Genomic DNA, 27,473 nt, shown 5'->3' with positions numbered 1-27,473 from the left:
TTTTGACCCACACCACATCCTTCCACCAAGTTACGATGAATAAGGTGAAAGGGTGACTTCCGATATTAAGAAGACATCAGTTTGCAAGAAGAGAAGATGTGTGTTCATGGTTATTTACATAGAAAAAAGTTTGTTATCTTATTATTTACAATAAATGATGGGTTACGTTTGTGGTTGAACTATAGAATATAATTTATTTTGAATTTAAAGTGTTTAATCATTGCCAATTAAAAAAAACAACTTCCAACATTTTTACTCCCGAATATTTGTATTGGCCACTTAATTAAAAATCCATATCAGTTGGGCTCTGGTCAAAATACAGTCAATTTGACATTTAACCTGATGAGGATTTTGGAAAGAATCAAAAGGTCCTAATCATTTTTGAAGTGTCGACTCCCTCACTGTTTATATTTTCCAAAAATTCATTACGTTAACTCCCCCGCTCTTAAACTTAGTGTTGTGAGTGCTGGGAGTGTGAGGCCTCGCAGACGGTGCAAACACACATAACAAACAGACGTGTAGTGTGTTTATCTGAGGGAGGAGACACAGTTTGCTGTTTGTAACACGGAGTGAAACAGGATAACGCCGTCCTCCTGCCGCGTTGTTAATACTGAATGTCATATCAGTGCGGAGGAAGACGCTTGTTGCCGCTGCATGTCGCTATCTCCGAGATATTCATAGGAATTGAAAGCTGCCCCGTCTCGCTGAAAGCCCCATTGTGCGCCCGTCCCGTTTCTCCCCACTCTGTATCTCTCTCCGTTCCTGCGGGTGCTTTCTCTGCGCTGCCATATCTCGGGGGTTTTGGTTAATCTGGTCCCTTGCGGGGGGGGGTTGCGTTTGCTGTCTTTGGACCAAGCTGCTTCCCCTTCTTACCCCTTTAACCGCCTGTTTTCTCTTTTTTTTAACCATTATTTTGTAGCTTCTTGCTACAGGTGATGTTTATTTGGTTTGGTCCTTCGCCTTTTTATCTCAGATCTGGCTGGTTTAGTTAACCTGGGTTCACTGGATGAGCTCCGGGTGCGAGTGTGTAAGGAGCGATGGTATCTGTCCACATAATCACACGGCGGACACACACACACACACAAGCACGCACACACATATGAGGGAGGGCGAGGAAGTGAGGACACAGAGGGTGATTGCTACGGCAAGGCCCCGTTTCCTGCCATTGTTCACAGAGACGTGTTTTAATTCAAACAGACCTGATTCTAAATAGTTGTTTTCAAAGCTTTCAGCAAACGGACGCACGTCTCAATGCACCTTCATCTCTTCCTACACTAAGTAACATCTGCGGCCGAGACTGAGGCAGCCTTCAACTCGTTCGCCGCTCAGTTCTCCCTCGCTTTCTTTGCATTTCCTGTGGCACCTGTGTCTTTCACCGCCTCCATTCATCATCCTTTGTTTCCCCCGTCAGTTTCCATCTTCACCTGTCACTGCTTCATTCACCGTCTTTCTTGCTCTGTCAATACCACTTCTAACAGTTTGCCACAACACAACGTCAGATCCTGCACAGTAGGGGTCGTAGAGCGGAGCTGCAGTACTGAGGTCCCAACGATAGTACCGCTCGACCAATCGGGAGTCAGTCTCAGCTGTAAATCATGACGTTTCATTCTGTTTTTTAACCTCCGTTTTAAAGCATCAAACAAATTAATTACATTTACATTTAGCTCGTCCATGTCCAATCTGCTGACATCGAGTTGTTGAGGTGTATGTGCTGTAGCCAGCCACAAGGGGGCCATCCGAATGTTTTGGCTTCACTTCTGGGAAGCTGTCATGTCGGCCATCTTTATATACATTCTGGGTCTAATACTGAGATATTTCTGTCTGCACCAAACTGCAAGCTAAGAAACAAATCAACAGGTTAGCATTCCCATCGCTAAAGTAACTAGCAAAAAAAGAAAATTCTACACGTTGTTAAGTTTAAGACCTTCTTCTGCCGCCCCCCCCCCTGCAGGTCAGTTTCTACTGGAGCAGTCCCGACTTGGCGAGGCCGCCCAGATGGCAGAGAGAGCGGCGGAGCTGGACAACTCAGAGTTTGATGTGGTCTTCAGTGCTGCTCACATGCTCAGGTTGGTTAAACTTACAAATGGAGTTTCCCCCCCCCCACTGGAAAAAAAGCAAACGGTTCGGAAAAATGGAATAAACTCTTTTTTTCCTTCGAGAAATGAGGTTGTTGAAAAGCCAACGTTTGCTGCTGTGCTGCTTCACCATTTGTGGGTTTACTCTGTACCACTGCCATTAAGTAAACAGCTTTTTATATATGAGTTATACCAGCGTGAGGGTAGAGGATAGTAAACCTCCTCTCTATGGATGGAAATAGCTGCCATAAAGCTATTATGTATTACATGTATAAACAGCCCTGCAGTTTCAGTCCATCACGGTGCTGTTTCAGTCCAGGGCTTGTAAAGAAGCCACTGGAGAATTCCCCCTTAAAGTTTGGCAAGCACGTGCACACACACAGCGCACGAGTCTTAAAGAAGGTGTCAGAAAGAGAGTGGGAACGTCCTTTACTCGCAGCAGCTGAAGGAATCACTGGAGCACCGTGCCTCGATTCCTTTTCGCTCCACATGTCTGGAAAAGTCATCACTGCTCTCAAGCCTCCACCATAAAAGCAACACCGCAGAGGATTTGTTAAAAAAAAAAAAGTTAAAAGTCTCAGGCTTTGGCCGAAGTTGTCTTTTGGACACGTCAGAGTAAATCTAAAGGACAGATCATTCTGCTGTGTTCGAGTCCGACTGGATATTGACACTGAAGCTACTTTTAGACCCGTTTTTTTCCAGAGGGGCTGGATGTGTGAACGCAAACGTCCGAGTCAGTTGCTCCACATATTTTTCAGCTTCTGAAGTCACTGTGTAATGTCATTGGCTGGATTTAAAGTTAAAGCTGCTGATAAAAGTGAACTAGGAATCTAATTGGTTTGTTTTAAATGCACATTTTTTACACTGATGGTCATAATTAGGATGATAACATGTTTTTGTAGATATCATGCAAATAGAAATGGTTTTACTCACAAGCAGACATAATGCTGAGGAGGCTATAGACAATGCACAATAAGTAAAAAGAAGGAAACCAGCCAAATTCAAGCTTGAGGTAATTTCACAGATGAACAGGAAGAGGAGAGAGAGAGAGAAGCAGGAAGTGGGCGGAGATCCTGAAACTCAGATGTGCCTCATTAGAGCAGGTGAGGACAGTCAGGAAGGAGGGAAAACAGAGACATCAAGTTAGAGAGGCGCACAAGGAAATGAGCTTCAAAGTAAAACAGGAAATAATCAACTCCAAGTGCAAACAGCTGAGATTTAAATCCAGAAATAGAAAACCAAAGTCCAATCAAAAGAAAAAATCGATTCATGACGGTTTAGGGATAATTCTAATGCATTGTTCTTTTCAGAAAATGAAAGAATCACAAGGAAGACACTTCCCTCCTTTTCTCCTCCTAATGGATGATGCCTTATATTACAATTCTTTATCAGTCGTTTAATGACTCTGTATCACTTCACTACACGAAACCAAGGAAGGTCACTTAAAGATGATGACTATGAAAGTCTGGCTCATTCGCTCCTTGGATAAAATCATATATATAGGGAGGAGATTAACTGTTGCTTAATGTGGTGAAACGATGCGGCCAAATCAGACATTTATGACACAGCTACTGTAGCTACTCATTAAAGAAACTACTCGCTTGACACAGAACGCTGTTTAAAAGTATTTTACAAGCTTGTGCTACAGAGTATTAGTCATATCAGTCTCTGAATAAACTCAAGTCTGTGTTTTTGCTTTGAGAGAAACAAAGAAAAAACTGTTGAATACTTGTGTGAGTATCGACTCTCCCACTGTTCTTCTCTCTCCTCAGACAGGCCAGTCTCAATGAGGCCGCGGAGAAACAGTACGAGCGCGCCGCCCGCCTCAGACCAGACGTAAGTATCGGGGGGTTGGTTGGCCTGTTAGCATTTCTCACGGAAACCTGCACCTTAAATCCAATTTACAACACACGGCTTATTACCCATCATCCTGACATCAGGCAGTAGCACTGTCATGGCACTGTTGATCCTGGCAAACAGAAAATGGAAACTCTGCATAAGGTCGTCGCGTCTCGAAGTGCTTCCTGAAGAGAAACGACTCCAGAGTTTCCTGCCGTCTGATTCTGGAATTCACCGAGCCCACTCGTGACCATCGCGCCGCGGTGAAACAGACGGAGCCGTGCGTGTGCCGTATCGTGTCTCTGGAAGTCAACAGATGCGGCCGAGGAAGTCGGGGGCCACTGTATCGTATTTCTGCCTCATGCGAATCAGTCATTTTGAAAGGGAAAGGGCTGCGTGGACCAGTCGGGGAGCGGTAATTTAGAGTCACAGAAACCTCTGTGTTTTCAGACCAGGCTGAGGAGCAGCTTCCTGCCCTCATTTGTCATGTCGGCGAGAGAGGGTTTAGATTTTCTTCCTCATGCCCTGCACTGGAGGAACCAGGGTTATGTCGCCTCACCCTGTAAGAGCAGTGGGTTTTTTTGGGGGGGGTCTGGTTTAACTCCACAGTCCTGTCAGACGAACTCAAGCACCCCCACATATCATTATCCAATTGTGTTCATTTTAATTTGTTTCAAACTGTTATTAACCCGACCAGTGCAGAGCCTGTTCGAAACCTGCCTGGTTGCTTCACATTTATTTCTCCTCAGTTCTACAATATATTAACACTTTCTTAGCTCTATGGTCAAGTTAGAAAACATTGCGTTCATCCTACCTGGTTTATCTGCAGTCAATATAATCAATATGTATATAACATATTGACTATTACAGAGGTCTGTTCAGCAATCGACACAAAACTCAGAAGCTCTGTAATTCTGCTCGGTATAGAACATTGCAGTGACAAAATCTACATTGTGGTTTTAATTTGAACACAAATTTGCCAAATTTTATTTAAATTGAATCTACCATGTTTTCAAATCGCACTAAACTCGGGCTTCAGAATTTAGCCACTTATCCGAAACTTTCAGCGTTTCACTTTCAGTTACATGCTTCTTTGTATTTTCTCCAAATGAACGAGGCTACTCTTCAATTTTCTCAAAACATGGTTGTACATTTCAATTTGGAAATCACAGACTCTAAATTCTAGTTTGAAAAAGTCCGTCATCATTTAGCATTCAGACCCTCGGACGGTTTCTCTTATCATTAGCGTCTCTTGTCTCACGCCTGCTTAGTGAATGAAAGCCTCTCCAATATCAACTGAATCCAGCAGCTCTCAGGTGATGAAAGATCCAGCGCTCGTCACGCGTGCTCAGAAAAGCAATACTCATGTGCCTCCCGAGAAAATACTTAATTTTACACACACACAGGGTGAATTGCTTTATTTACAGCGCTCACATAGAGGTTGATCCCTCGTATAGTGCTGAGCTGTGAGCAGAATAGAAGCTGTTCACTCATTGTGGAGAATGAGTAAACAGTTTCTATTCCTGGGAATGAAAAACCGATTATATGATGAGCTCAAGACTCAATCCTTTCACTTTGGCTCCTCCTTAATTTCCCCCGATATATTAAAAAGTGATTCAATGCAGGTATCTTGTTTTGTAAAGACAATAATTCCCATATCTAACTTCTGAGGATGAAGAGTTTACATGCGTTTCATCACTCTGAGGTTTTATTACAGCGAGAGAGACTCGACCTCAGAGGGAAACTGTCTCCATCAAATCAGAGACACAGAAAACGAACGACAAACCTGTAGCTGCTTTCTTATCTACACAGCACACGTGTGAACACAGCTCCCTGTTCCCTGATCCCTCTCACTGGGATTCAGCCCAGAGTGTATATTGCTCTTCAACTAGTTGTTTAAAAAGAAGAATGGCAACGTCATTCATCTGGCTTTGTGTGTCTCTCTGCCGCTCATGGAGCTCTGCAGTGGGAAGAACGAATAAAAGCAGATGAAGGAGCAATGCAACACAATCTCAATACAGTCGTGTGTTGCACCAGGTGAGAAGTAGGAGCGATGGAGCTGAGCTGCAGCTCCTCTCACTCTGACTCTGACTGCGTTCATTCATTACGTCTCCAGCCTCCTCTTGAATCATTCCAAACAGGCCACTGCCAGAGAGCCGTCTTTAAATGCTGCCTTAGACGTGGAATGTGGTCGAGAGAACTCGCCGGGTTAAGAGGAGATGAACGCTCGTGTTTTTGCGGAGAACTCTGTGAACCAGTTGCCAAGTTGCTAACCATATGTCATGCATGCGAGGACGCAGGGCTGGGAGCGAGGCCAGGCCGGTGGGAGGGGGGGGAGGGGAGGGGATGAGGTGCAGATGACTCTTTTGAAGAGGGTTGAGATTTGGGTGTGTTTGTTAGTTATGGCTCACTGGGAATCAGATCTGTGACCTGGATTTTTGCAGCTTGTCATTGCTGGTACACTATTCCAGGCCAGATGGTGTTTTTTTTTTTATTAAAGAGGGGCTCAAAGAAACACACCTCGAAATTCACATCGATAAACACTTCACACTCGCCCACGCACAATCTGTAGCTTCCTGTTTGTTCACTGCAGAGCTGTCGAAGAACGCACGTCTGCTACTATACTGTGAGATTGTGATGAGGCTGGAAATGAATGCAAATTGGATTTTCAAGTTTGACGTTGTTGCCACGAAACACACCTCATCTCCTGTCTCACAACGTCTGTACCGTTTCCCCCCCCCCCCCCCCCCCCCTTCTCTCAGTACCCGGCGGCTCTGATGAACCTCGGCGCCATCCTCCACCTGAACGGCAAGCTCCCCGAAGCGGAGGCCAACTACCTGCGGGCGCTCCAGCTCAAACCCGATGACACCATCACCCAGTCCAACCTGCGCAAGCTGTGGAACATCATGGACAGGCAGGGGCTGAGGACTAAGCTCGGGACGCAGAAGGGCGACCCGTGAACTTGAGAGAGCTGCTGCACTGTTCTGTAAACGATGACGTGGAGCGTCCTGCAGAGGCTGAAGCAGGACGGGATGAAGGACATGATTCTGTCGGAAGCTATTTGATGATTCAAGAGGGCGGGCTCTTCCTGAAAACATGCGTCGGCTCAAACTACTAAAACTAATGTCCTCTTTTGTACAAATTGTATAATGTGATGCTTAGTTGTTAAATTAAATACCGAACTCAAAGTCCAAAAAAGAGAAATACCTTGAGATCAAAGGTCTCAAATTAAACATGAGCTGATAATTATTCTTCCACGATAATTACCATCCTGGGTCTGTTTTCGAGCACTTAATTTGAGTGAGGATGTAGCAAACGTATTTAAATCGATTCCACACAGTGGGTTTTGAAGTTGTTGGCAATGACGGATGAAAGACGATCATAGGCTGGTTCGTCTTAAAGGGGAACTCCTCTGAATTTCACGCATCAAAGTCTGCTAATAGATTTTGGGAAAACCATCTACTTACTTGAACTAAAAAAGTATAAAGTCTTGTGTGGCTCCAGACGGAGTTGAAGCGATCTGTGAATCTGATGTCGGCAGCGCGCTCTTTATCTTGCAGCTTAAGGCTACGTTAGCCATTGTTAGCATGACACAAATGAATATCCTACAGAGCTTTTGGCGGTCTGAGGTGCATTGTGGGTAATGTAGGCACCAGGTATTGGAAAAGGTTAGAAGGAAGATGAAGATTTTTCCCTTTGATAAACTGTCAATTGTGAGTCTGACAACATCAAAGGAGTGAAATCTGTGGATGAAAGAATTTCAAAATAAAACCTCTGACTAATTCCTCTCAGGGTGATCGAGCCTTGAACTTTTCCCGAATACTTAACATTCAAATCGTGCCAGACATCTTCAGGTACCGCCCTCTAACAACACTGCTCTATTGTACACACAGTAAAATAACTCATCTGAAGATGTTTTTCTCACCAGGCGCATTTCAAAAGCTTATGACTGTAAAAATGAAAAAAAATAATAATAAGGATTGTTAATAAAAATTCCTCCTCGGTGCCAAATCTTACCCTGAGTCTTTTACGCCTCTCGTGCCAAGCAAAGAACTGTCGTCACTTGTGTGTTGTTGTGTCGAGCGAAGATGTTTCATTTCCTGTGATTCAATTTAATTTATTAATATGTGTTATTTTATGTGTAAGAGCCCCAACACTGTGCTGTTTGTCCGTCACATTAGAAAGAAATCATCTCTCTCATTCCTCCGAGGCAACATGACGTTAAAATGTTTGTTTTTTTTCTCTCTGCTCAGGGACGTCAGGTTGTGGTTCCTGTCACACAATGAGTGGGTGACACAGAGAGAGCCTCTTACGATGATCGTAGAACTTTTTTGATGATCGTTCGTGATTATTTGGTTAAATTATAGAATAAACCTGTAGCGGAAAAAAATGTGCCGTGTTTTGTAAAGAACAATGAAACCTTTTCCATAATAAAAAACGTGATTTTTTGCTCTCACCCGGCTGATGTCATACAATGTTATTTCAATTTTGAAATATTGTTACTGTATAGACGTTTTTTACCCCCCCCCCCCCCCACACACACACACACACACAGTGCTCCACAAATTAGACTTCACACACTCTAGACTTCAAACTCGACTCACTTATCGACGCGTGAGAACTCACAGCCCCAGTTTCAAACATTTCAAAGTAGAACTCAGCGAACATCTCCCGAGACGTATACAGTCTCACGTTATAATAATAATAACCGATTAGAAGCTGTGTTTGTTATGCACAGAAAGCTCTGAAACTCTTTAAACACCATCTGCTCGACTCATCGCTGAATCTGTCCATCTCACCCTCAGGAGCAATTAAATCATCTGAAATAGTTCACTGAGAGATGATGGCCTGGATCTGGAAAACAGCTCAGTCTGAAATGAAAATACCAATATCAGAGCAATAAAAATAAAACAAATTAACCCACATAATGTGAAACGAGCACATAGTATGTGTGTGTGTGCTGAAGTCGTCTGGGATGGAGGGATGCTAATGTCGGGGATGCAAACTCATCAGGGATGAAAGAAAGAGGAGGGTGGAGGGAGGGCAAGATAAATGAATGTGGTTAATGACGTTTTTGCTCTTGACATATTGTCACATCAGCAAAGACTAGAATGGAACCATTATGGTTAATGGTTTGTATTTATATATATATATGTATATTCATACAATGCATCTATGGGCAGCACTTTTTTCTAAAATGCGCAATTTGGGGCATCTTGCTCAAGGATACTGGGATCGAACCGCCTACCTTCTAGTAGGTGGACAACCGACCTACCCCTCAGCCATAGCCCTCACTCAGGGTCTCTGCAGGCTTTACCAACCAGGGGTTTAATTTCAAATGTCTCTTCATGTCAAATAAAGTCCTCTCCAACTGGACTTTTTGACAAAATATGTGTAATGTAAGATTTCTAACCGAAAAAAAAACAATTTATTTCATTTATATGTCACTATAGGTTTTCATTACAGTAACATGCATACGGCTTGAATGAGTGAAGTAATAATAATGTTGGTAAAGACACGAGCTGAGTTTCTTTAAACCTGATCCTGATGAGCTGCAGCCTCACTCTGCAGGAGGCTTATGCAGGAATAACGACAAAAACCTGCCTTTAGATTGAAAAACCCCTTCACACGATGAGGAGCAGCCACAGCTGACCAGGAGGTCCACTGCTGTTCCTCATCTGTTACACGTGCGAGCAGGGACCTCTGCTGGACTCATCCCTGAAGTACAGTTCCATACGTTTCCTTCTTCTGATCAATTTGAACAAGAACAGTGACAAAAACAAGGACAATTGTAATATGATATAATATAAATATTGCTGTATTTAATTGTAAGTATCGTGTTAATATGATATTAATACCAGTAAATTTACTTCATTAGTGGACTTCAGTATGTTTTTCATGTATCTTTTCTTTAATAAAGTAGATTTATTTCCGGGTACTTTCCACTTTTAATCCACTATTTATACTACTATACTTCTTTTTATATATTTCAAAAGTAATCCATAACAAGGTGAGAGGTGAGGAAAACAATAAGGAAGGCTGTTTAATTAGAGTCAGCTACACTCAGCAAGTACTTGTAATACTTACTTTCACTTTCAAGTACTTAATTTAACTCAAGTAGAGAAGTTAATGCGATACTTCCTTTTACTTGAGTATATTATAAATATTGTCAAGTTATTTGTGCTTTTACATTCTTAAGTAACACACCATAGTGAGTGTAAAATGATAACTTGGCTTTTAAACACGAGCATGTGACAATCGGTCGTCTACGAAAAAACATTACACAAGAAATATATCATTTGTATTTTAATGCTGAAAAGTTTATTAGTTCAAACATGTGCAAATTACAGACACACATGTAGCCTCACTCACACAGCGTTTAGTGTAAAGACTGAAGATGTCACTTTCCTGCAATTACAATAAGGAAAATGCTGTAGCTTTTCTCAAACTGTTTCAGTAAACGTACAATCTGAACCTGTTTATTATTCCAGCTGTTCGACAACTCACACAATCATACAAGGTTCTCAACAAATACACAGAGCGAAGCAACATTACATTGTGTGGTTATTTTTCTTTAGAGTACTATACATGTGCTGGCTGTGGTATCTTTTCTTAAATACATTTACACCGGGTGCAAAGATTTCCTGCTCGACCCTCAAAGAAAGATGATGATGTCACACAACGCGATGCGAAAAACTGATCTCGGGAACTTGTCTTTTTTCTTTTTTTACCATATTCAATCGTCACTGGCACTTGTTGCTGAGAGGAGAGGACAACGAGTGTGCATGACATCACAACTTTATGTCATTGTGACACAATTACAAAAACCTTTCATGGAAAGGGGGGAAAGTGCACTGATGCATGGGTAAAAAAAAGAAAAAAAAGGAATCAGAGGTAGAAGTGTTTTTATGACTAAAAACAAAGTAAAAATAAAACCGTTTGTACGTTATACTCTGTACTAGCGACACACAGATGTCGATGCCACCGAATGACACACAACGATGTTACATGAGTGAGCAGGAACGTGTGGTAGGTTTTGGTTTGGTCATTTGGAATCATGTCTACATGAATACGCTCACATGTGGCACTGTGGATGTGATGGAAGGGCTGTAGCCGGCGGCAGGACGTCACCTCCAAACCAACAGGCTGCCTCTCTTACTTTAAACAACAGATATTTGCACAAGCGGAGCACAGATTCTGCCTTTTAGGTAAAAAAAAAAACAATCGCCATAAACACTGACCTTAACTTAGTATTTCATCCTTTTTTTATGTAACAGAAACATTCTATCCACAAGGTACTGTCGTATCTTAGACTGTACAGTATACAAACTGTACACAAAGTCTTTATTGTCTCTGCAGTTTCCCCCAAAAGGCACTTTAATAGATGACTCATGCTCCAGTCAGGCACTGGATCCGACTGAAAGATAAAGTAAAACGTCCTTTAAACTGCTTCTTTCTTTCCCGTTTCATCTCGTCGTCTGACTCTGCGCCATAAATATTTCGATTGATTTGAGATCCGGCCTCTGTAAAATCAAATAGACGTGGTCCGTGTTCGGTGTCAGTAGAACTCAATCAGATACTCCGGGTAAATCTGATTGCTGTCGAAAATGACATAAATCTTTGGGTTGGCCTTGTCGTCCACGCAGCTGTCGAAAAAGTTGGTGAAGCTGGCGTCCTTGGAGGGCGGCCTGCAGTACAGGGCGTGGCCGTCCGTGTACTCGCCGACGAGCACCCGGGCCAGGAACATGGTCTTGTAGGGCGGCTCGCTGGGGAATATCGGCAGGGCGAGTCCGTGCCTCTGCAGGATGTTGTTGTGCTTCCCCACGGTGTGACAGAATTTACTGGAGTATTTGGCATCCCGCGCAAAATAGCTCCCTGGAGGAGAGACGAGTGAGTAAAATGTTAGATTCTGACAGGGAACAAAACACAAGCGTGTTTTAGGTTATTTCATGATGCCACATCCCGGCAGAGTCGTTTACCTTTGCCGTAGACGTCGCCGTGGCTTCCTGTGAGCCGCCAGTCGAAGTTAAACGTGCATATCGCTTGTATGTTGCTGTGTCCGGTGCCGTGGAACAACATCCGCTCCTCGATATCCAGCATACGTTTGACCTTTCGCAACTGGGTTTTCTTCCTTCGAGGGGGAACAAATTATAGAGAACACAGCACAGAGCACCGGTTAGCATTTGTCAATGAATGAGTGGAATTTTAAACCACATTGTGAGAGAGGGACGTGTGTAATTGACTTAATTTATAAACTTAAACTTAGAGGTAAAGGTTTTTGAAAAGGAAAGAATCCCCTGACATGGGTTGAGGTGTATGTGGTGAGGCATGTAGACCCTCACCAATGACAATATGAAAGATATAAGCTGCCTTTAAACAGAAACCCCTCAATGTAAAAAGGTTTATTGTCCCAAAACAGATTGATTGTACTCTTTTAGTCCATCAAAGCTCAACACCCTGGACACTGTGCGGTACGCTCACAACAACACAACCATTGTGTACCTGCAGAAGAACTCCCACAGGTCCAGGTTCTGAATCCTCTGGATGGATTTGATTGGATGGTCCATTGTCCTTTCGTACAATCTGGCGACTTCTTTGAACTCATACGTGTCTCTGCCGAGCTGGATGAGCTGTGGACACACAATCCATCGTGAGTGGAACAGTCAAAGTTATGGGAGAGATGCACAGTCAAAGGCTTGGCTGGAGATATTAAATCAAAACCAGTAAACAACTGAAAAAGAATGGATTGTTGTTGTAAATATCCATCTTGTTTAAGCTCCTGTCAGAACTTGCAGATGTTCTGTATCAGAAGGTGTAAAAGCTACAAACACATAACCAACATTGTGTGTGTGAACCAAACAAATTGTGTACGTGACAGAAATGTGTGTTACTTCACTCACCTGATATGGCTCGTCTGTGTTTATTCTCTCCCAGTGACAGGGGACGGGCAAAGCAAGATTATCACAAATGAACCTGAGAGAATAAGTGACAGATTGTTACAACAAAACAAAGGCAGTGTGTATTTGTGTTATGTCATTTAATCAGTGTCATTCTAAGATGTGTGCTTTTGGCGGAGAAATCCATCTTTGCTTTATAGAGACGTAAACTGAGGGTCAGCAGCAGGGAAGCTCCCAGTGGGGCACTTGGCAATTTAGGGTCAAATTTTAATGTATTCTGAGGGCGAACAGATGTTTGAACCCTGAACTTTCATGTCAAGCATCCCGACCTCATCGCGCGACCTACAGACGTCTCTCTCTTTTGTGGAGGATGAAGATGAAAAGTTTTCTGCACGTTCACTTTAACCTCCAAATCTTACCTGAAGCCAGTCGCAGAGTGGAGGGAGCGCTTGATTGGCCGCTGCTTCCCTGTCGTCACATTGATCTGTCGCATCACTGGTGGGGAATTTAATAACGATCAGGGCAACTTCTTCAACAAGATGAACTCAAACACAACTTCTCCTTTTATCTATCTATTTTAACTCTATTAAGCATATTGTGCGTCTGATTTTCTTTTGACAGTGCATTGTCAGGCAAAGAAGTTGGACCTGTCATCACCATACCTGAAAAGTCCAGCCTGTAGGTGTACTTGGCCGTGTAGAATTCCATCACGCCGCGTTGGTTCCTGCTGTAGCACTGCTCGATCTGAGCACTGGTCACAGAGCACGCTGCACTGGGGTCAACCTGACAGGAAGAGGGAGGAACATCGGTTAAAGTCTATTTGGAGAATTTATATGATTTTTTTGATTGATTACGTAGTGAACTGACAAAATAAATGATTACATAAGTGGCAACAATTTAGATTATTCATTAATCACCCAAAAAAGGTGAACATTAGTTTGTCCGAGCTGCTTGTACTTGTTTTAACGTGATAATAAAATTGCATTACTTCCTATTTTGGTATTTTTTTCAAATACAATCCACAACATAAAGGGCAATTACTGTAAATAATTATTAGTTGCAGTCCTAGTCTCAGATTTAGGGCAGGAACAAATAACTATTTTTTGTTTGTATGAATAAAATATTCGAAAAGTGATGGGGGGGAATCACAACATCCTGAATTACATGGACACTTTATCTTTATCCTTCAAATTTACCAATAGATAATTAAACATAAATTTCCAATTGAACTGGAGACAACGAAAAGAAGCCACGATCAGAGTCACATGATGTGTTTCAGCAGATTGGATGAGGGAGTCTGGCGGCTGCCTTTTGGACGAGCTGTGGTTTATGCACGCAGTCGAACAGAGAAGCAGATAATCACCTAATCGATCATAATCAATGGCTGTGCTGGTGTTCAGTGGGAAGCAGGAGGTGTTCGAAACGCACTTCTTAGTTTTCACAGCAGTTAGTCACACTGATCTGCTTTTGACTCTATGTGCCTTATTAATAAAGTTGTCTTGACAGAACGTGAACGCTGGTGCAGCCGGGTGCTGGTGCCTCGTCCCGTCCCGTCCCGTGAACCGTACCTCGAACATGTGCCACACGCCACACTCCGCCAGATAGAACCAGCACCAGTTGGGCTCCGAGGTGTCCATCTCCTCCATCTCAACGGACTCCTCCTCTGACGCCCTGATGGCTAACATGGCTACATCTGAAACAACAACAGCAGGAGCAAACTCTTTAGACGGGGACGTGCAGCTGGAGTTTAAGCAGGTGCGAGGACCGGGGACAAGGGGGGGGACATGGGGGACAGGGTTGATGGTGTTGTGGTGTTATTCGTCGCACACACCTAATGTCAGGGTGAAGTTTTTAAGCCATGGCCGTGAGGACATTTCACCCTGTAAACAAAAGCAGGGAAGTGATCACATCCAGCTAGCTTGTCATTAGCGGCAGCCGCAGCCAGACTCTCCCCGGCTCTACAGGTGTCTTACCGGGGTCCCGCCGGCCTCCTGCTGGGTCCCTGTCCTTATCAGGGGACGGAGCCTTCAGGCATTTTCTAACAAAGCACCAGAGAAGCCACGGACTCGGGACGAGGGAGGATGACTGACGCTGCCTGACATTTTCACTTCCCTATCCGTTGTTTACTTTTACTTCCTGCTTCGTCACGCGCCGTACGTCAATGCGTCAATGTGACGTACGGTACGTGGTGGGGTACTGCCCTCAGTTTGTTCTGTCAGGCACAGAGCGGGTCCACACATCAATCACATAATCAGCTTATTATTACTTATTGTAATAGTACAACTTGCAAATACAAACAGCCAGCAGATCAACAAACGCAAATGGTAACTTACACACAGTATAAAGATAAATCCGAGTGGCTTGTATGACTGTCTGCAGACTGACATGTGGCCCGGTCAGTAGTCAGCCGAAATCCCTCTTCGCCTTTGATGATTCACATCAAAGGAATTGTCCTGGTTTACCATTTATATATACAGTCTATGGGTTAAACAGTGGAAAAGAGAAAGCGACAATATAGCAAATCCCCTCAACGTGCGATTGGTCAAAAACCATTCGTTTTGTGGGTGTGTGTTTGTGTGTGTGTGTTTGTATGTGTGTGTGTATATTAGATGTGCGTGTAATTATCAGTAGATAGTTGCTACCAACACACACTGTCAAAGTTTGTACTAAAATGTGCAAACAAATAATAAAGATAATACTAGAACACTACAGTTTTCTGTACATTTATTTATTTTTCTTTGCATGTAATTCGCTTCTTTTCAATGAGTATAATATTGTGCTTTTCTCACTCCATTATACAAAAACAAACTTTTGTATATATATATACATATATACAAAATATATAACAAAACCGCCGGCTTATTCAACGTGATGTCCTGGAAACCTTACACATCAATTCGTCTGGATTAATAATCTAATGAAAATAATCCACAGAACTGAGAACGTCTATTCAGCATTACTTCATTCTGAGGAGCAGTTCTCATCAGAGCGGATGTTTGTGGGAGTGTGTGTGTGTGTGTGTGTGTGTGTGTGTGTGTGTGTGTGTGTGTGTGTGTGTGTGTGTGTGTGTGTGTGTGTGTGTGTGTGTGTCACAGACGGCACGACACTCCCTCTTTACAAATCTTTTTTTTTCTTTTTTCAAAGTTAACTCAGTCGAATTCCATTGAGGGAGCACGCTGCAAGCTGCAAGCTGCACGGGTGAGTCCTTCTTCTCTTTGTGTCAGAGGATAGACATTTTTTTAATAATGTATTACAATGTCTTAGCAGTGAATTGCATGTTGCAGCTTGGTTGGTTTCGTCACAGCCTCTTTCTTCTGGAGCTGATTCAACCAGACTCCGTGTGAACTGCTGTGATAACTATGAGCACCACCGGAAATGCTTCTACAAATGTAGTGCAAGGTATAAGAGAGCTGCAAAGACCCTGGGAGACCTGGCTTGTATTTTCACTCCAGTGTTTATTATGTGTGCATGCAACAGAGTGAGAGACCATGACAGAGGAAAAAGCCAGGGAACCAAGTGCTGCAGGAGTGGGTCCAGATGATGGGCCACGTGAAGAGGGGGCTCCTCCGAGGGGGAAGTGGGCCAACAACAAGGAGTATCTACTCTCCATGACTGGTGGAATCATTGGCGTTGGGAACTTGTGGCTATTTCCCTTTTCGTGCTTCCAACATGGAGGAGGTGAGAAACAGTTGTTTTTTTTTATTGCTGGCTGAGGTTGGTGTTATAGCTTAGCATGGATTTAACATGCAAATAGGCTTCGGTGATTGCACTGCAACAATAATTCCACACTCCACATGACCTTGTAGGTTATGTTTTCACTTCTGTCCGTTCGTTCGTTTGTTGTTTGTTTGATTGTGACCAGGATTACGTATTACGTAAAAACTGCAAAACTAATTTCCCTCCTTCGAACTAAATAACAACAAATGGACAAAAGGGCCAAAAACATAACTCCCTTAGCGACAGGGATTTCCCTCCAGAGTTTCCAGTGTTGTCATCATAGTCAACATTTCATCAGGTCACATTTTAGTTAGATTCTTCTGTAATAATTCCACACCCCCCTCACACACAATTCTATACACAGGATATGTTCATATTAAGTACATTCCAAATTATATAATATCACTGCAGTATTATCAGTTATTCCAACGATTCCCTAATCTTATATAACGATTCCCTAATCTTATATAACATGTACGGGAAATTTGGCTTAATATGTGATTTATTCTATGCCGGTGGAACCCCTTCCTCACAAGTCTTCATCTTTTGTCTCCCTCAAGCTGCTTTTCTCATCCCTTACTTTCTGTGCCTCCTCTTCATCGGCGGCCCTCTCTTCCTACTGGAGACGGCGTTGGGCCAGTACACCAACGAGGGTGCAGTCACAGCCTGGAGGAAGATATGTCCCATGTTCGAGGGTAAAAACCATGCTCAGACACATTTTTGGGGGATTGCACAATTAGTCCATTGATACAACAGGAAATGGATGGTTTTCATTGTTTTCAAAATTGGTTTTGAAGCTGTTTGAAGGCCTTGCACGCGCTTAAATAATGTAAATAGCAAGAGATTACATCTTATTTTTCAACAACAAACAATATAGAGATCACAGTTATGTTTTGAGTATTTAAACCCTGCAGAGCTGTTTTTTGTGAGGAAAGTACAGGAGCCTGTATTTGAGTTTATTCAGTGGTCTGCTTTTAGATCCTCTGCAGGAGTTCAGCAGCAGCTCAACCCTCAACAATAGCTGACTTGTACATCCTCAGTCATGCTTGTGTCAGGCTAAGTTGCTAAGGCCAGAGGATTCACTAATCGTGAGTGTAAGGGAACATTTCCTTGATTGTGCAAACATCCGTTGGTTTATTGTTCACATCAAATGCCTTGGATGTCCAACCCACTTGAACCAGAGAACACATGTGTGCACCAGTGTTGGAGAACTGGGATCTAAACCAGCCCTGTAGAGTGTTGCATAACACGGCCGAAGATGGCCGCCAGAGACTTTCACTAACTGTGTGAAAACCCATTGTGTCCTGCAGGGGTTGGGATAGCGTCCCAAGTGACTGTGTTCTATATGAACAGCTACTTCATCGTCATTTTGGCCTGGAACATCTTCTACCTGATTCACTCCTTCAAAAGCCCCCTGCCTTGGTCTACTTGTGACAACGAGTGGAACTCTGGTAAGACGCCATCGCCAACGCATGCTGCCTTGTTTATGCACATCTGTATTTGATCAGCAGCATGGAATTCAACACACAAACAGACTAAATCTCATCAGTATATTTTATTGTTTGACGTACGCACCATTTGTCTCACTGTGATCTCTCTCTCCTCTGCCTTTGTAGAGTCATGTCACAGTCCTGTCAACATGATCGCAAACACCCACCTGTTTTCCACCAACACCAGCTGGTCGTTCCTAAACAACATCCCCTTGCCTGATGACTATGAGTCCATACCGTACTTGTAAGTTGCATCTTTACCATTGAGCTGTTTGTGCCACGGATTGAATTTGTAGTGGAAATTCATCATGTTGATGTGATACATCACATGTATCTGTTTCTCTAATAGAACTAATGCTAACTTAACTTGGGTTAAAGTTTCGCAAAATAAATAGAGAAAAAACAAATAAGGTGTCACATTGTAAAGTCTTTTTAGTTTGGTACATGTCCCATCCACCCACATGGAGGAGGCAACCTATACTGCTGCCAGCCACCAGGGAACAATATCACATCATCTATCTTTTAATAAGCTGTCAAAGGTATCTTGGCGAGAACAAATTCAAGTATCGGAGTAAAGATTGTTTTCTTTTGCTAAATCAATTAAACAGTTATTAAAAGTGTATTGTTCTGTGATTATTTTTTGTTTGTGTCTTCTCATATACCTATTGGCATTTCCTGTAATGTTAAAAAAATATATATTTAAATAATGGGCTGCAATGGAGATGAACCTGAATGTTTTTTAGCATTTCAGAAGTTATTATTAATATTACTGTGATTTCAACTCACTTTTACAGCAATCTAACGGATGGATCACTGTCGGACCACACACCGGAGGAGGAGTTCTGGAGGTGAGAGAGACATCGGCTAGAACTCTTTTCTTCTTCTAACGTGACCTAAAAACAACAGTAACCCCCCCCCCCCCCCCCCCCTCAGTGAGCTTCTCTTTAGGCCAAACATTCTTCAGCAATCAGCTCCTCATGTTTCCCTGATACTGAGAGGCCATCTTTACTCTTGGGCTGCTGAGTGAGTGTGACATTAATGCCTAAATGTCAGGGTGAACCATGCGTCATATATCAGGATGAAAAAGAGGAGCCATACACGTTAAAAGATGCCTATGAAGATGTCAACTTGAAAAGACGACGAGATTCGAGAGCTTTTGGGAATAAGGGCCAACATCACTTGAATCCTTCGGACAACTGAACGCGTCTGACCCGGACGATCTCCTGCTGCATTGCAAACTCTGGGAAAATGTTGGAACTCACTGTTGTTTCCTCCCTCTCATTTTTAGAAGTTTCTAAACACAGCTGTTCCCCACATGTTAATTTCGCGATTTAGTGTGAGAACAGATACTGTGAAATCAATCCCAACATACTATTGCTCCGCATAATGGGAACAATGCGTCCTCTTCTCCCTGCGGCCCTTTTCAATATAAATTGAAGCCATCCAAGTAAATCTGAGAGCGATTATATCATCTGGATTTCACAAGAAAATATTTGCTGTTGTGTATTCACTTGTTACCGATGTGATTGACAGGAATCGTGTGTTAAGAATGTCTGACGAGCTCTTGGGTAAGGTGCACTGGGACCTGGCTCTGTGTCTCCTGCTGGCCTGGGTCATATGTTACTTCTGCACATGGAAGGGAATCAAATCCATTGGAAAGGTGAGTGTTTATTAATCTCTGCTTTAACTTCCGGGGACAAACAATATGACGAAAGAAAAACAAGTTAAACTTTTTGCTTCTGTCTTTTAATTCAGAAATCAAGTGAGTTTAACCCAATTTACCTAATGTGCCAACACCAAATGGCACATGGACAAAGTTAACGAGCAGCTAATTAGCTTAGTAGAGTGTGGGCATTAAAAGAGCCAGATCTCTATTCAGGGTTGAAATGGTGGAGATCCAAAACGGAAGTAAAAAGGCTCGCATATACCATCTTTATAAAGTGGCTTGCGAAACCAATAACTTTTGTCTTATTTTGTGTTTTTGTAGGTAGTCTACTTCACAGCTACAGTCCCCTACCTGCTGCTGCTCATCCTCTTCTTCCGTGCAGTGACACTCCCAGGAGCCAGGCAGGGCCTGTTCTACTACCTCTATCCAGATATTAGAATCCTCGCTGACCCATCGGTAAGATGATGACTTTTTTTAAATGCTCAGTAAAACAATTTGGCTGTCATCTGAAATTCATCACATGGCTCTCAAATAAATAAATGCAGTAGAGTGTCGGAGCTGTGATATTGCAACTCTCTCGGCTTCCCGCTCATCTCTCTGTTAGATTCCTCTGTTCTAACAGGATGAATATACAGCCCCCCCCCCCCCCCCCCCCCCCCCACCCCGTCCCCCCCCCCCGCCTTGACTCCTGTTTCCGATCCCAAGAAGGGGACTTAACAATAAAAGCAGAGGCCCTTTCTCTGGAAGAAGCTTGGCAAGTGAATCAAACATGAACATCATCACTTGGGCAGGAACAAAATACCGTATACGGCAATATACAGCAATATACAGTTATCTATTTGCTGGCGCCAAATATCGATATTTAGTCTATAGTTTGAACATTTGCCAGTTTATGGTTATTTTACATTGGAATGATGTCATTTGAGGACACTGACATGTTAGTGTGTTTGTTATGACTAAAGAGACACTGAGATGCACGGCATTGCATTCTTTCAAAAGAACAGGGGGCATTCTAGACTAGAGGGAGATGCTGCTTGCACAACGACCGCGTCTGTTGTATCCAGCGATAGGAGCATAAAAAGGTGGGGAGGTCTTTCTCCCACAAACTGGATCATTAAAGCCGTCCGCAGCTTCCTCCCCCATCCTGCCTGCTGCTTCTCTCTCTTTTTCTCACAACACAACTCACAGCTTCTGGGGTGTAAGGCTATCATCGGAGGTTTTAAGCCTGTGGAATTTTGTCTTTGGGGGCCAGGCGAGGGGGAGCATTTCCTCTTCCCATGCAGCCATGTTTTGCATACAAGCACACACATGTTTATATAAGGATTCCTGTAAGAAGTGTGCGCATGAAATAAAAATAATAATAATAATTTTTACGCCAGCAGTTTCTTTCCAAGACATTTTTAACTTGATTCCTTTTTGTTCTGGCTGCAATCGCAGTCAGAAGACAAGCTGTGGCTGTGCTTATCAGACGATGTAGAAAAAAGCTTTTCATAAAACTCTGAGCTATCGGGAGAATGTTATTCTGTAACAATGGAAGCAAGCAAAAGGGAACAGGTGAAAGTGGTTATGAGCAGAGTTGCACAATGCGAGATTGGTCTTAAAAAGCAGATCTTCTTCATTTAGCGTGCGTGAGCTCTGCCGACAGGCATCTGTTTTTCTCTTGAGCTGCAGAGGAAATCATAATGGAGCTCTGTCCCACATCTGTAGTCTGTGTCATGTGTGAATGTGTCTGCTTTTATCCATGTGTTAAAATGCTGAGCAGCCAACCAAGGCTTCGAAATATAGCACATAGTGTAAGGGCGCAATAATTTCCTCTTTGTTCAGTGTCGGAAGCAAAGGTCCTTAGCCTCAGACTGATGCCTCCATCCCTGACCCGGGGCCGGGAATGAGTCAGACCCGTCGCAGGGAGAGTAGGAGGAGCTGTGTGTTGTTTTGGAGCCTTTCCAATTTGTGTAGCCGGAAGTGATCTGTCTCGTATAGTAAGACTCTCAGCGCTGTCATGCTCCTAATGTTAACCAGTTGCTGTCAGCACCAGGGCCTGAAGACAGACAGTCGTGTAAACAATGCCGCCTACACCCACAGACCCAAATGAACAAATGCAAATGTGGTTCACACACGTAGTTGTTACAAACTGGTGAGTTCCGTTTAATTTTGATGAGTTACATTTTTCGTTGCTTTGTTCCGATTATTAAAACATTTGTAATGCCTGAGCCAACAGTCAGTGGAAAGAGGCATTAGGTTTCCGGGTTGTTTGTCCATCCCATTCTTGTAAACATGATTGTTTTTATCACTTAAAGGCGACATATTATGAAAATTCAACTTTTGTAGTGCTTCACACGTTAATTTGGGTATCTGGCATGTCTAAAGTCCCCAAAACTCCGGAAAAAAACAACTCCCGTAATTTGTTGTGGTTTCTCTTTGTCAGAAACCATACGCTAGATGGCATCGAATGGGATTACGAGCGAAAAATACCTCATAGTCACACCATGCCCTTGTAGGGAGTCTCGCTACATGGCCTTGGACCACCCCACACCATCATCTCACCGGCTCCGGGGAGAGATGGCCCGGCTCCCAGGCTCCCATGCTCACGAGCTAACGCGCTACTCAGTCTCCCCGGGGAAAAACCCGGCTCCGCTAGCATTACACTGGCTCCCGGCACCGGGCTCCGGCTCCCCGGCTAGTATTAGCTTGTGAGCTAACGGTGTCTCGGGGAGCCAGAGCCCCGGGGAGCCCGGCTCCCCGAATAGCGTTAGTCGCTGCTGCTAGCCGTCGTCGAGGCGGAGACCCCCGGGACACCTCTAAACGTTGACTCAACAGTGTGGAAGGATGCTGCTGCTGCACCAACTCCAGCTCCCACTGCTCCCACTGCGGGGCTGCGCTGGGGAGCTGGGGCTCTCGCAGCTGGGCTTCGGCCAACCTGACTCTGGTTCAAAACTATATGGTTGCAAAATTGTATCTTCGTCTCCAGTAGCCATATTTCTACACAGGTAATGGATAGCTAAAAATCTGGGCGCTTGTATCTCGTGAAGGAGGGAGGAGGGGTGAGAGGGGGGGCGGGGCACTCAAAACAGGTCAATCTTAGGAGGGCTGTTTTAGACAGGGTTAAAGGGTGCTGTTCTAAATGATCCTTGTGGTATTCAAAAAAAAATATGGTGCAGACATTTCATTAAGACCCCAAGGAACCATATCAACTGTGGTAAAATGGGCATACGATGGGTCCTTTCAAGAGTTGTCATGTTCTGTGACAATAAATTGATTCAAATCCCAAGTAAATTTCACGGCTTCTCCAGGCATGGGAGGCTGCAGTGATGTGTGTGATGTACACCTACGCCACGTGTCAAGGGACGCTGACCACTCTGGGAAGCTACAACAAGTACAACCGCAACTGCTACAGGTCGGGGGGGCTTTACTCGCGCATGTCCTCACATTCGCCATCCTTCATCACTCGGCTTTTTGAAACTTGTCTTGTTCTGTTGCAGGGATTGCATGGCACTGTGCTGCCTGAGCTGTGTGACTGGCATCTTTGTGGGTTTCATCGTGTTCTCAGTGTTGGGATTCCTGGCTCACGAGCAGGGTTTGGATATGTATGATGTAGCCACTTTTGGTGAGTTAACGCTGAAATCCCAAATCAGTTGCTATGCTTTTAACAATACATTGGAAAGCTAGCAGTGTTTCCAACTACCTCCACTCTCCACAAGATGGCATATTGTATTTAGAAACAGCTTAAAGGGTGTTTCACTTCAGTCACCGTGGCCAAAGGATTTTCTCAGGCATTGAAAATGATGTTGACCTTCTATTACGTTTTCTTATATTTTAGTACTTTACATTACATAAATTGTTTGCTCTACTTTTTTCTCCCTTGTAACAATTTTGGAAAGCACCTCATGTATCTCTAAAGAATGTTGCTATACATTAATCATCTTCTATGCTATATAGCTCATGTTCAAGGATATCTGGAGTACAGAAATCTGTATCCACACAAACCTCAGCTGCACATTAGAGATGGAGATTATAAATGCAATATAAAAATCATAAAATAAGTTAAAATCACAGATTATTAACCAAGGCCAATAGCAGCTGAAACGAATTATAACCTGCATGCAGACAAACTGTATCTGGAGCCAGACAGAAACAATATTCTTGACATTTTCAGTAGTTCATGTCTGAAAACCGCTTCAGTGGAGTAAAATAACCACAGACATTTTGTTTTTATAGGTCCCGCTTTGATCTTCAGGGCCGTTCCTATGGCCCTGTCGGTGCTGCCTGGCTCAAATTTCTGGACTGTGCTCTTCTTCCTCACGGTCTTCCTCCTGGCCGTCGACTCTCAAGTCTGTAATGCCCCATACAAAATAAAGTATCCCTGGATCATAGTCACAAAAATCTAATCATGAGGTTATGTGCTCACAGTTTATGTTAACGGAGAGTCTAGCCACAGCCATCACAGACATGTTCCCACGTCACCTGAGGAGGCCTGGAGCGAGGGAGGTCCTGGTCCTGGTCATTTCTGTTGTTTGTTTCCTACTGGGGCTGCCGTTCATCACTGAGGTAAAGTGTGGGCAAGGGGCTTTCTGACTATTGTGTCGTCGCACTTCACCTTAGAAAGCGATAGAAAGAAATCACACAATTAAAATGCATCCTCACATAATGTTCATTGCCCTGGATCAGCCGTTCCAACTTAGGCCGCAAACTGAGTCTTCATTAAAAGCTAGTGATTAAAATAGAGGCATGCTAACATGATGAGTTCTGATGGTCAACACTGTCAACATTATCAGCTTCACATCGTTAGCATTGTCATTGTGAGAATGTTAGCATGCTGATATTAGCATTCAGCTCAAAGTCTTGGCTTCACTTAAAAAGTTGCCAGATTCCAGGAGGAAACCGATACTGCAGAAAAGGAAATATTATTGTTCGGACAGTGATGCAGAAGATGCTCTTTCTTGTACTTGCTGTGACCTTTTTCCTTTTCGTATATTTTTCTTTCCTTCTTGTGGTTCAGGGAGGGATAATCCCCTTCGGAATTGTTGACAGTTATGGAGCCAATGGGAGCATTTTCCTCTTCATTGCCTGTTTGGAGACCATCATCATCGGCTGGGTGTACGGTACGTCAGGTCATCGGCTACAAAAAGCTATTTTGTTGAGCAGAGTAACACAGAAATAAACTGAAATCTATGAATGTTTGTCGGGATTTCTTCTTTTTTAATTACCCATATATTACAAACCTTTTTCTTGCCTATCCCAATTGTCCGCCATCATTATCGTGAAAGATTACCGGTTGCCTTGCACGTCGGAGAAGAATTCCTCTGATATCCTTATTTGTCTTTCCATATTAACTCTCTCCTCTCGATTTGCAGCTTTCTTCATCTCCCCTCTGACTCCTCTTCTCCTCATTAGCCAACCACTGGTGTTTAACCTCTATTTTGGGGGTTTGTGTGTCCGTAATCGGGGAAAAACAAGCTATAACTATAATCTGCTTCCCCTTCTCTTTGGATTATATTCCCTGTGAAAACAACAATCTTGTTCCCTTTTGTATTTTGACCTACACCTCCTGTCCATTGCTGAAATTCAGGAGCGGACCGTTTCTACGACAACATTGAGGACATGATCGGCTATCGACCGAACCCCGTGATCAAGTACTGCTGGATGTTCATCACTCCGCTCATCTCTGTGGTGAGTAGTATGGTGAAACCAAAACTAACCCAATCAAATGTTAATAATAAAGACATGAATCTACATCGTATCCACACGTATTTCTTTGCTAGTTGGAAGAACAATTGGTGCCTCACTCTCCAAAGCAGACAACACTTTTTATTCTTATAACAGCTACATCTTCTAACTCGCCCCTTTTCTGTCCCCTAGCTCTTGCTTGTGTTTAGACTGTTAACTAAATCCTCCTACACGGAGTACGACTACATACTGGAACCTGTGGCCTCCGTAGTTGGCGCTTTACTTTTCGTCACTCCGCTGATGTGCATCCCAGTGTTCATTTTTGTGGCACTGTGGAGGGTGAGTGAATTCAATATTCTGGCTGTTATTGTGCGCTAGATGTGCGTTTGGGAGGAGGTTTTAAAATTGCATTTTTTTACCAGAACCCCAAAAACATGACCTCTCCATCCAGTGACCTGCGTCAGGCGCGGCCCCACAAGCCTGTGCTCACGCTGTGTAAACGCATCATCTTCAAGTCACAGGGGCCACCTGTCGGGACCACAGCAGAAAGACACGAGAAGATAATGATGGAGGAGCCCAGCGGGGTGTGATGGTTGTTGATGGCGCATGTAGACCCGCAGGAAGTGATTGTGCATATAGGTGGTTTTGATGACTTTTACCAGTATGTGACAGGTAAACACATTTAAAGTGTAAAAAAGTATCTAAATGTATATATTACTCCACGTATAATCAAACACACTGAATTCATACTTATCCTACTAATAACTGTAGAAATCTGTTTTTTTTTATGTTCGATGATGGTGTAAATGTGAGTGATGTCACAGGATATGCGTGTTTTGGTGTACATGACGTTGCTCCCATCATATTGCCAAGCACAGTGATGTGTGTGTGTGATCCAACCCGGCTTTCAATTAACAGCTAGTGCCGCCTGGTAGCCTCCCACCTCTCCTCACCCCCCAACTCATCCTCACTGACCCCGTAGCTTGGAGAACGCGAGTTTAAAAATAAAAATAAAAAGGGTCAAGTATGAGATTCAAATGGAGAGTTTTTAGTTTATATTTGATCTCAACAAGAAGAGAATGGGAATTCGGAAGCTGTTGGAGCAACTTGCACCTTAATTTCCCCCAGTGATCCCCCCCCCATTTTGTACATTGACAGCCCTGTGGCGATATTAGCAGCGGTTTGAGTTTTACATGTTATTGTTGGTTTATTTAACCAAAATACTGTCATTTTGATTCAGTAAAATACAATTAGCCCAGGATTCAACTCTGAATTAAGCAGCATATTCATATCACATTTAAAACTGCAATCAATCCGGTATAAGTCTTATAAACAGCTAGTGACATGTACTGTTTAACAAGAGCTAGAGTGTCGTCCAACAATTTCCCACCTCATTGTGTTAATTTGTGGAAATAACAGAAGTATAAGAAAATAACACCTCTTGTATGAAGAAATGTAAAATCTGCAGTGTTTAAACTTTTTTCCGCGCCTTTTTCCGTCATTGTATCGCCCAGTGTTGAATTTATTGCCGTCGCTACCTGCCCTTCTGTCTTCATCAATGTTTAACGAAGCCTCTCATTGTTCCATTAATGCCCCAATGAAACCCCAGATTCATGCACGAGGCGAAACCATAAAGAAAGACGTTTCAATGCCCTCTGTCACTTCTTTTATCGGAAGTTCTCCATCTTTCAGCTCTGGAACAATCTTCCCCGGTTTCCTGTAGCCATTTCCACGTGTATATATATATATATATATATATATCTCTATCTCTTCATCTCATTTCCCTTCTCCTCTGGGACTACTGTGAAACATAAACTCGTCCCATCTTTTATCTCAGAAATCTCTTTATTCTGCCCCTTTATCTCTAGATAGTTGCAACCTACACACCTTGTCAAAGATTTTACTAAAATGTGCAAAAAAATAATAAAGATAATACTAGAACACTACAGTTTTCTGTGCATTTATTTGTTTTCTTTGCATTTAATTCTCTTCTTTTCAATGAGTAACATATTGAGCTTTTCCCACTCCATTATGCAAAAACTATATATATATACACATAAAATGTTATAACAAAACCAATTCAACGTGATGCCCTGGAACCCTTACACATTATGCATCTGTATTA

General features: G+C 43.1%; 3 protein-coding genes across 4 annotated transcripts in view; 2 read left to right on the top strand and 1 right to left on the bottom strand.

Moving 5' to 3' along the window:
* The window catches only part of tmtc2a (transmembrane O-mannosyltransferase targeting cadherins 2a), a 49,279-nt gene extending 40,909 nt beyond the window's left edge, over positions 1-8,370 (top strand). Inside the window, exons 10-12 of the mRNA XM_053415353.1 lie at positions 1,952-2,066; positions 3,848-3,911; positions 6,677-8,370. Of these exons, the coding sequence (XP_053271328.1) occupies positions 1,952-2,066; positions 3,848-3,911; positions 6,677-6,874 (377 nt within the window). The 3' untranslated portion in view covers positions 6,875-8,370. The remainder of the gene's footprint in view (positions 1-1,951; positions 2,067-3,847; positions 3,912-6,676) is intronic.
* Positions 8,371-10,207: 1,837 nt separating this feature from the next.
* Positions 10,208-14,948, bottom strand: LOC128428506 (protein mono-ADP-ribosyltransferase PARP11). Of its 2 annotated transcripts, XM_053414703.1 has the most exons (9): positions 14,785-14,948; positions 14,643-14,691; positions 14,380-14,504; positions 13,474-13,594; positions 13,231-13,306; positions 12,815-12,887; positions 12,417-12,544; positions 11,894-12,045; positions 10,208-11,789 (listed from the first exon to the last, which is right to left on the bottom strand). In XM_053414703.1, exons 2-9 carry the CDS (start codon positions 14,683-14,685, stop codon positions 11,473-11,475), a joined length of 1,035 nt encoding a protein of 344 aa, XP_053270678.1. In that variant the 5' UTR covers positions 14,686-14,691; positions 14,785-14,948; the 3' UTR covers positions 10,208-11,472. The 2 variants fall into 2 exon arrangements, with proteins under 2 accessions (XP_053270678.1, XP_053270679.1); XM_053414704.1 differs by lacking the exon at positions 14,643-14,691.
* Positions 14,551-27,294, top strand: LOC128428503 (sodium- and chloride-dependent GABA transporter 2). Its single transcript, XM_053414700.1, has 17 exons — positions 14,551-14,566; positions 15,956-16,009; positions 16,289-16,489; positions 17,089-17,223; positions 17,839-17,979; positions 18,145-18,262; positions 18,813-18,866; positions 19,552-19,678; positions 20,006-20,140; positions 22,975-23,078; positions 23,164-23,288; positions 23,900-24,012; positions 24,092-24,229; positions 24,681-24,783; positions 25,251-25,351; positions 25,541-25,687; positions 25,771-27,294. Exons 3-17 carry the CDS (start codon positions 16,300-16,302, stop codon positions 25,936-25,938), a joined length of 1,899 nt encoding a protein of 632 aa, XP_053270675.1. The 5' UTR covers positions 14,551-14,566; positions 15,956-16,009; positions 16,289-16,299; the 3' UTR covers positions 25,939-27,294.
* The last annotated feature ends 179 nt before the right edge of the window (positions 27,295-27,473 follow it).

This window comes from Pleuronectes platessa, chromosome 22 (genome assembly GCF_947347685.1).
Source record: "Pleuronectes platessa chromosome 22, fPlePla1.1, whole genome shotgun sequence".
Taxonomy (NCBI): Eukaryota; Metazoa; Chordata; class Actinopteri; order Pleuronectiformes; family Pleuronectidae; genus Pleuronectes; species Pleuronectes platessa.
The sequence above is the reverse complement of the archived record's forward strand: the minus strand, read 5'-3'. Positions and strand labels throughout refer to the sequence as shown.

Excerpts from the sequence above, each read along its gene's own strand:
- LOC128428506 (XM_053414703.1), bottom strand. The coding sequence starts at position 14,685 with ATGTCCTCACGGCCATGGCTTAAAAACTTCACCCTGACATTAG. Across the intron at positions 14,505-14,642 it reads AAACTTCACCCTGACATTAG|ATGTAGCCATGTTAGCCATC; the intron begins GTGTGTGCGACG and ends TTGTTGTTTCAG. Across the intron at positions 13,307-13,473 it reads CTACAGGCTGGACTTTTCAG|TGATGCGACAGATCAATGTG; the intron begins GTATGGTGATGA and ends ATTCCCCACCAG.
- LOC128428503 (XM_053414700.1), top strand. The coding sequence starts at position 16,300 with ATGACAGAGGAAAAAGCCAGGGAACCAAGTGCTGCAGGAGTGGGTCCA. Across the intron at positions 18,263-18,812 it reads TATGAGTCCATACCGTACTT|CAATCTAACGGATGGATCAC; the intron begins GTAAGTTGCATC and ends TCACTTTTACAG. Across the intron at positions 24,013-24,091 it reads TCCTGGCCGTCGACTCTCAA|TTTATGTTAACGGAGAGTCT; the intron begins GTCTGTAATGCC and ends ATGTGCTCACAG.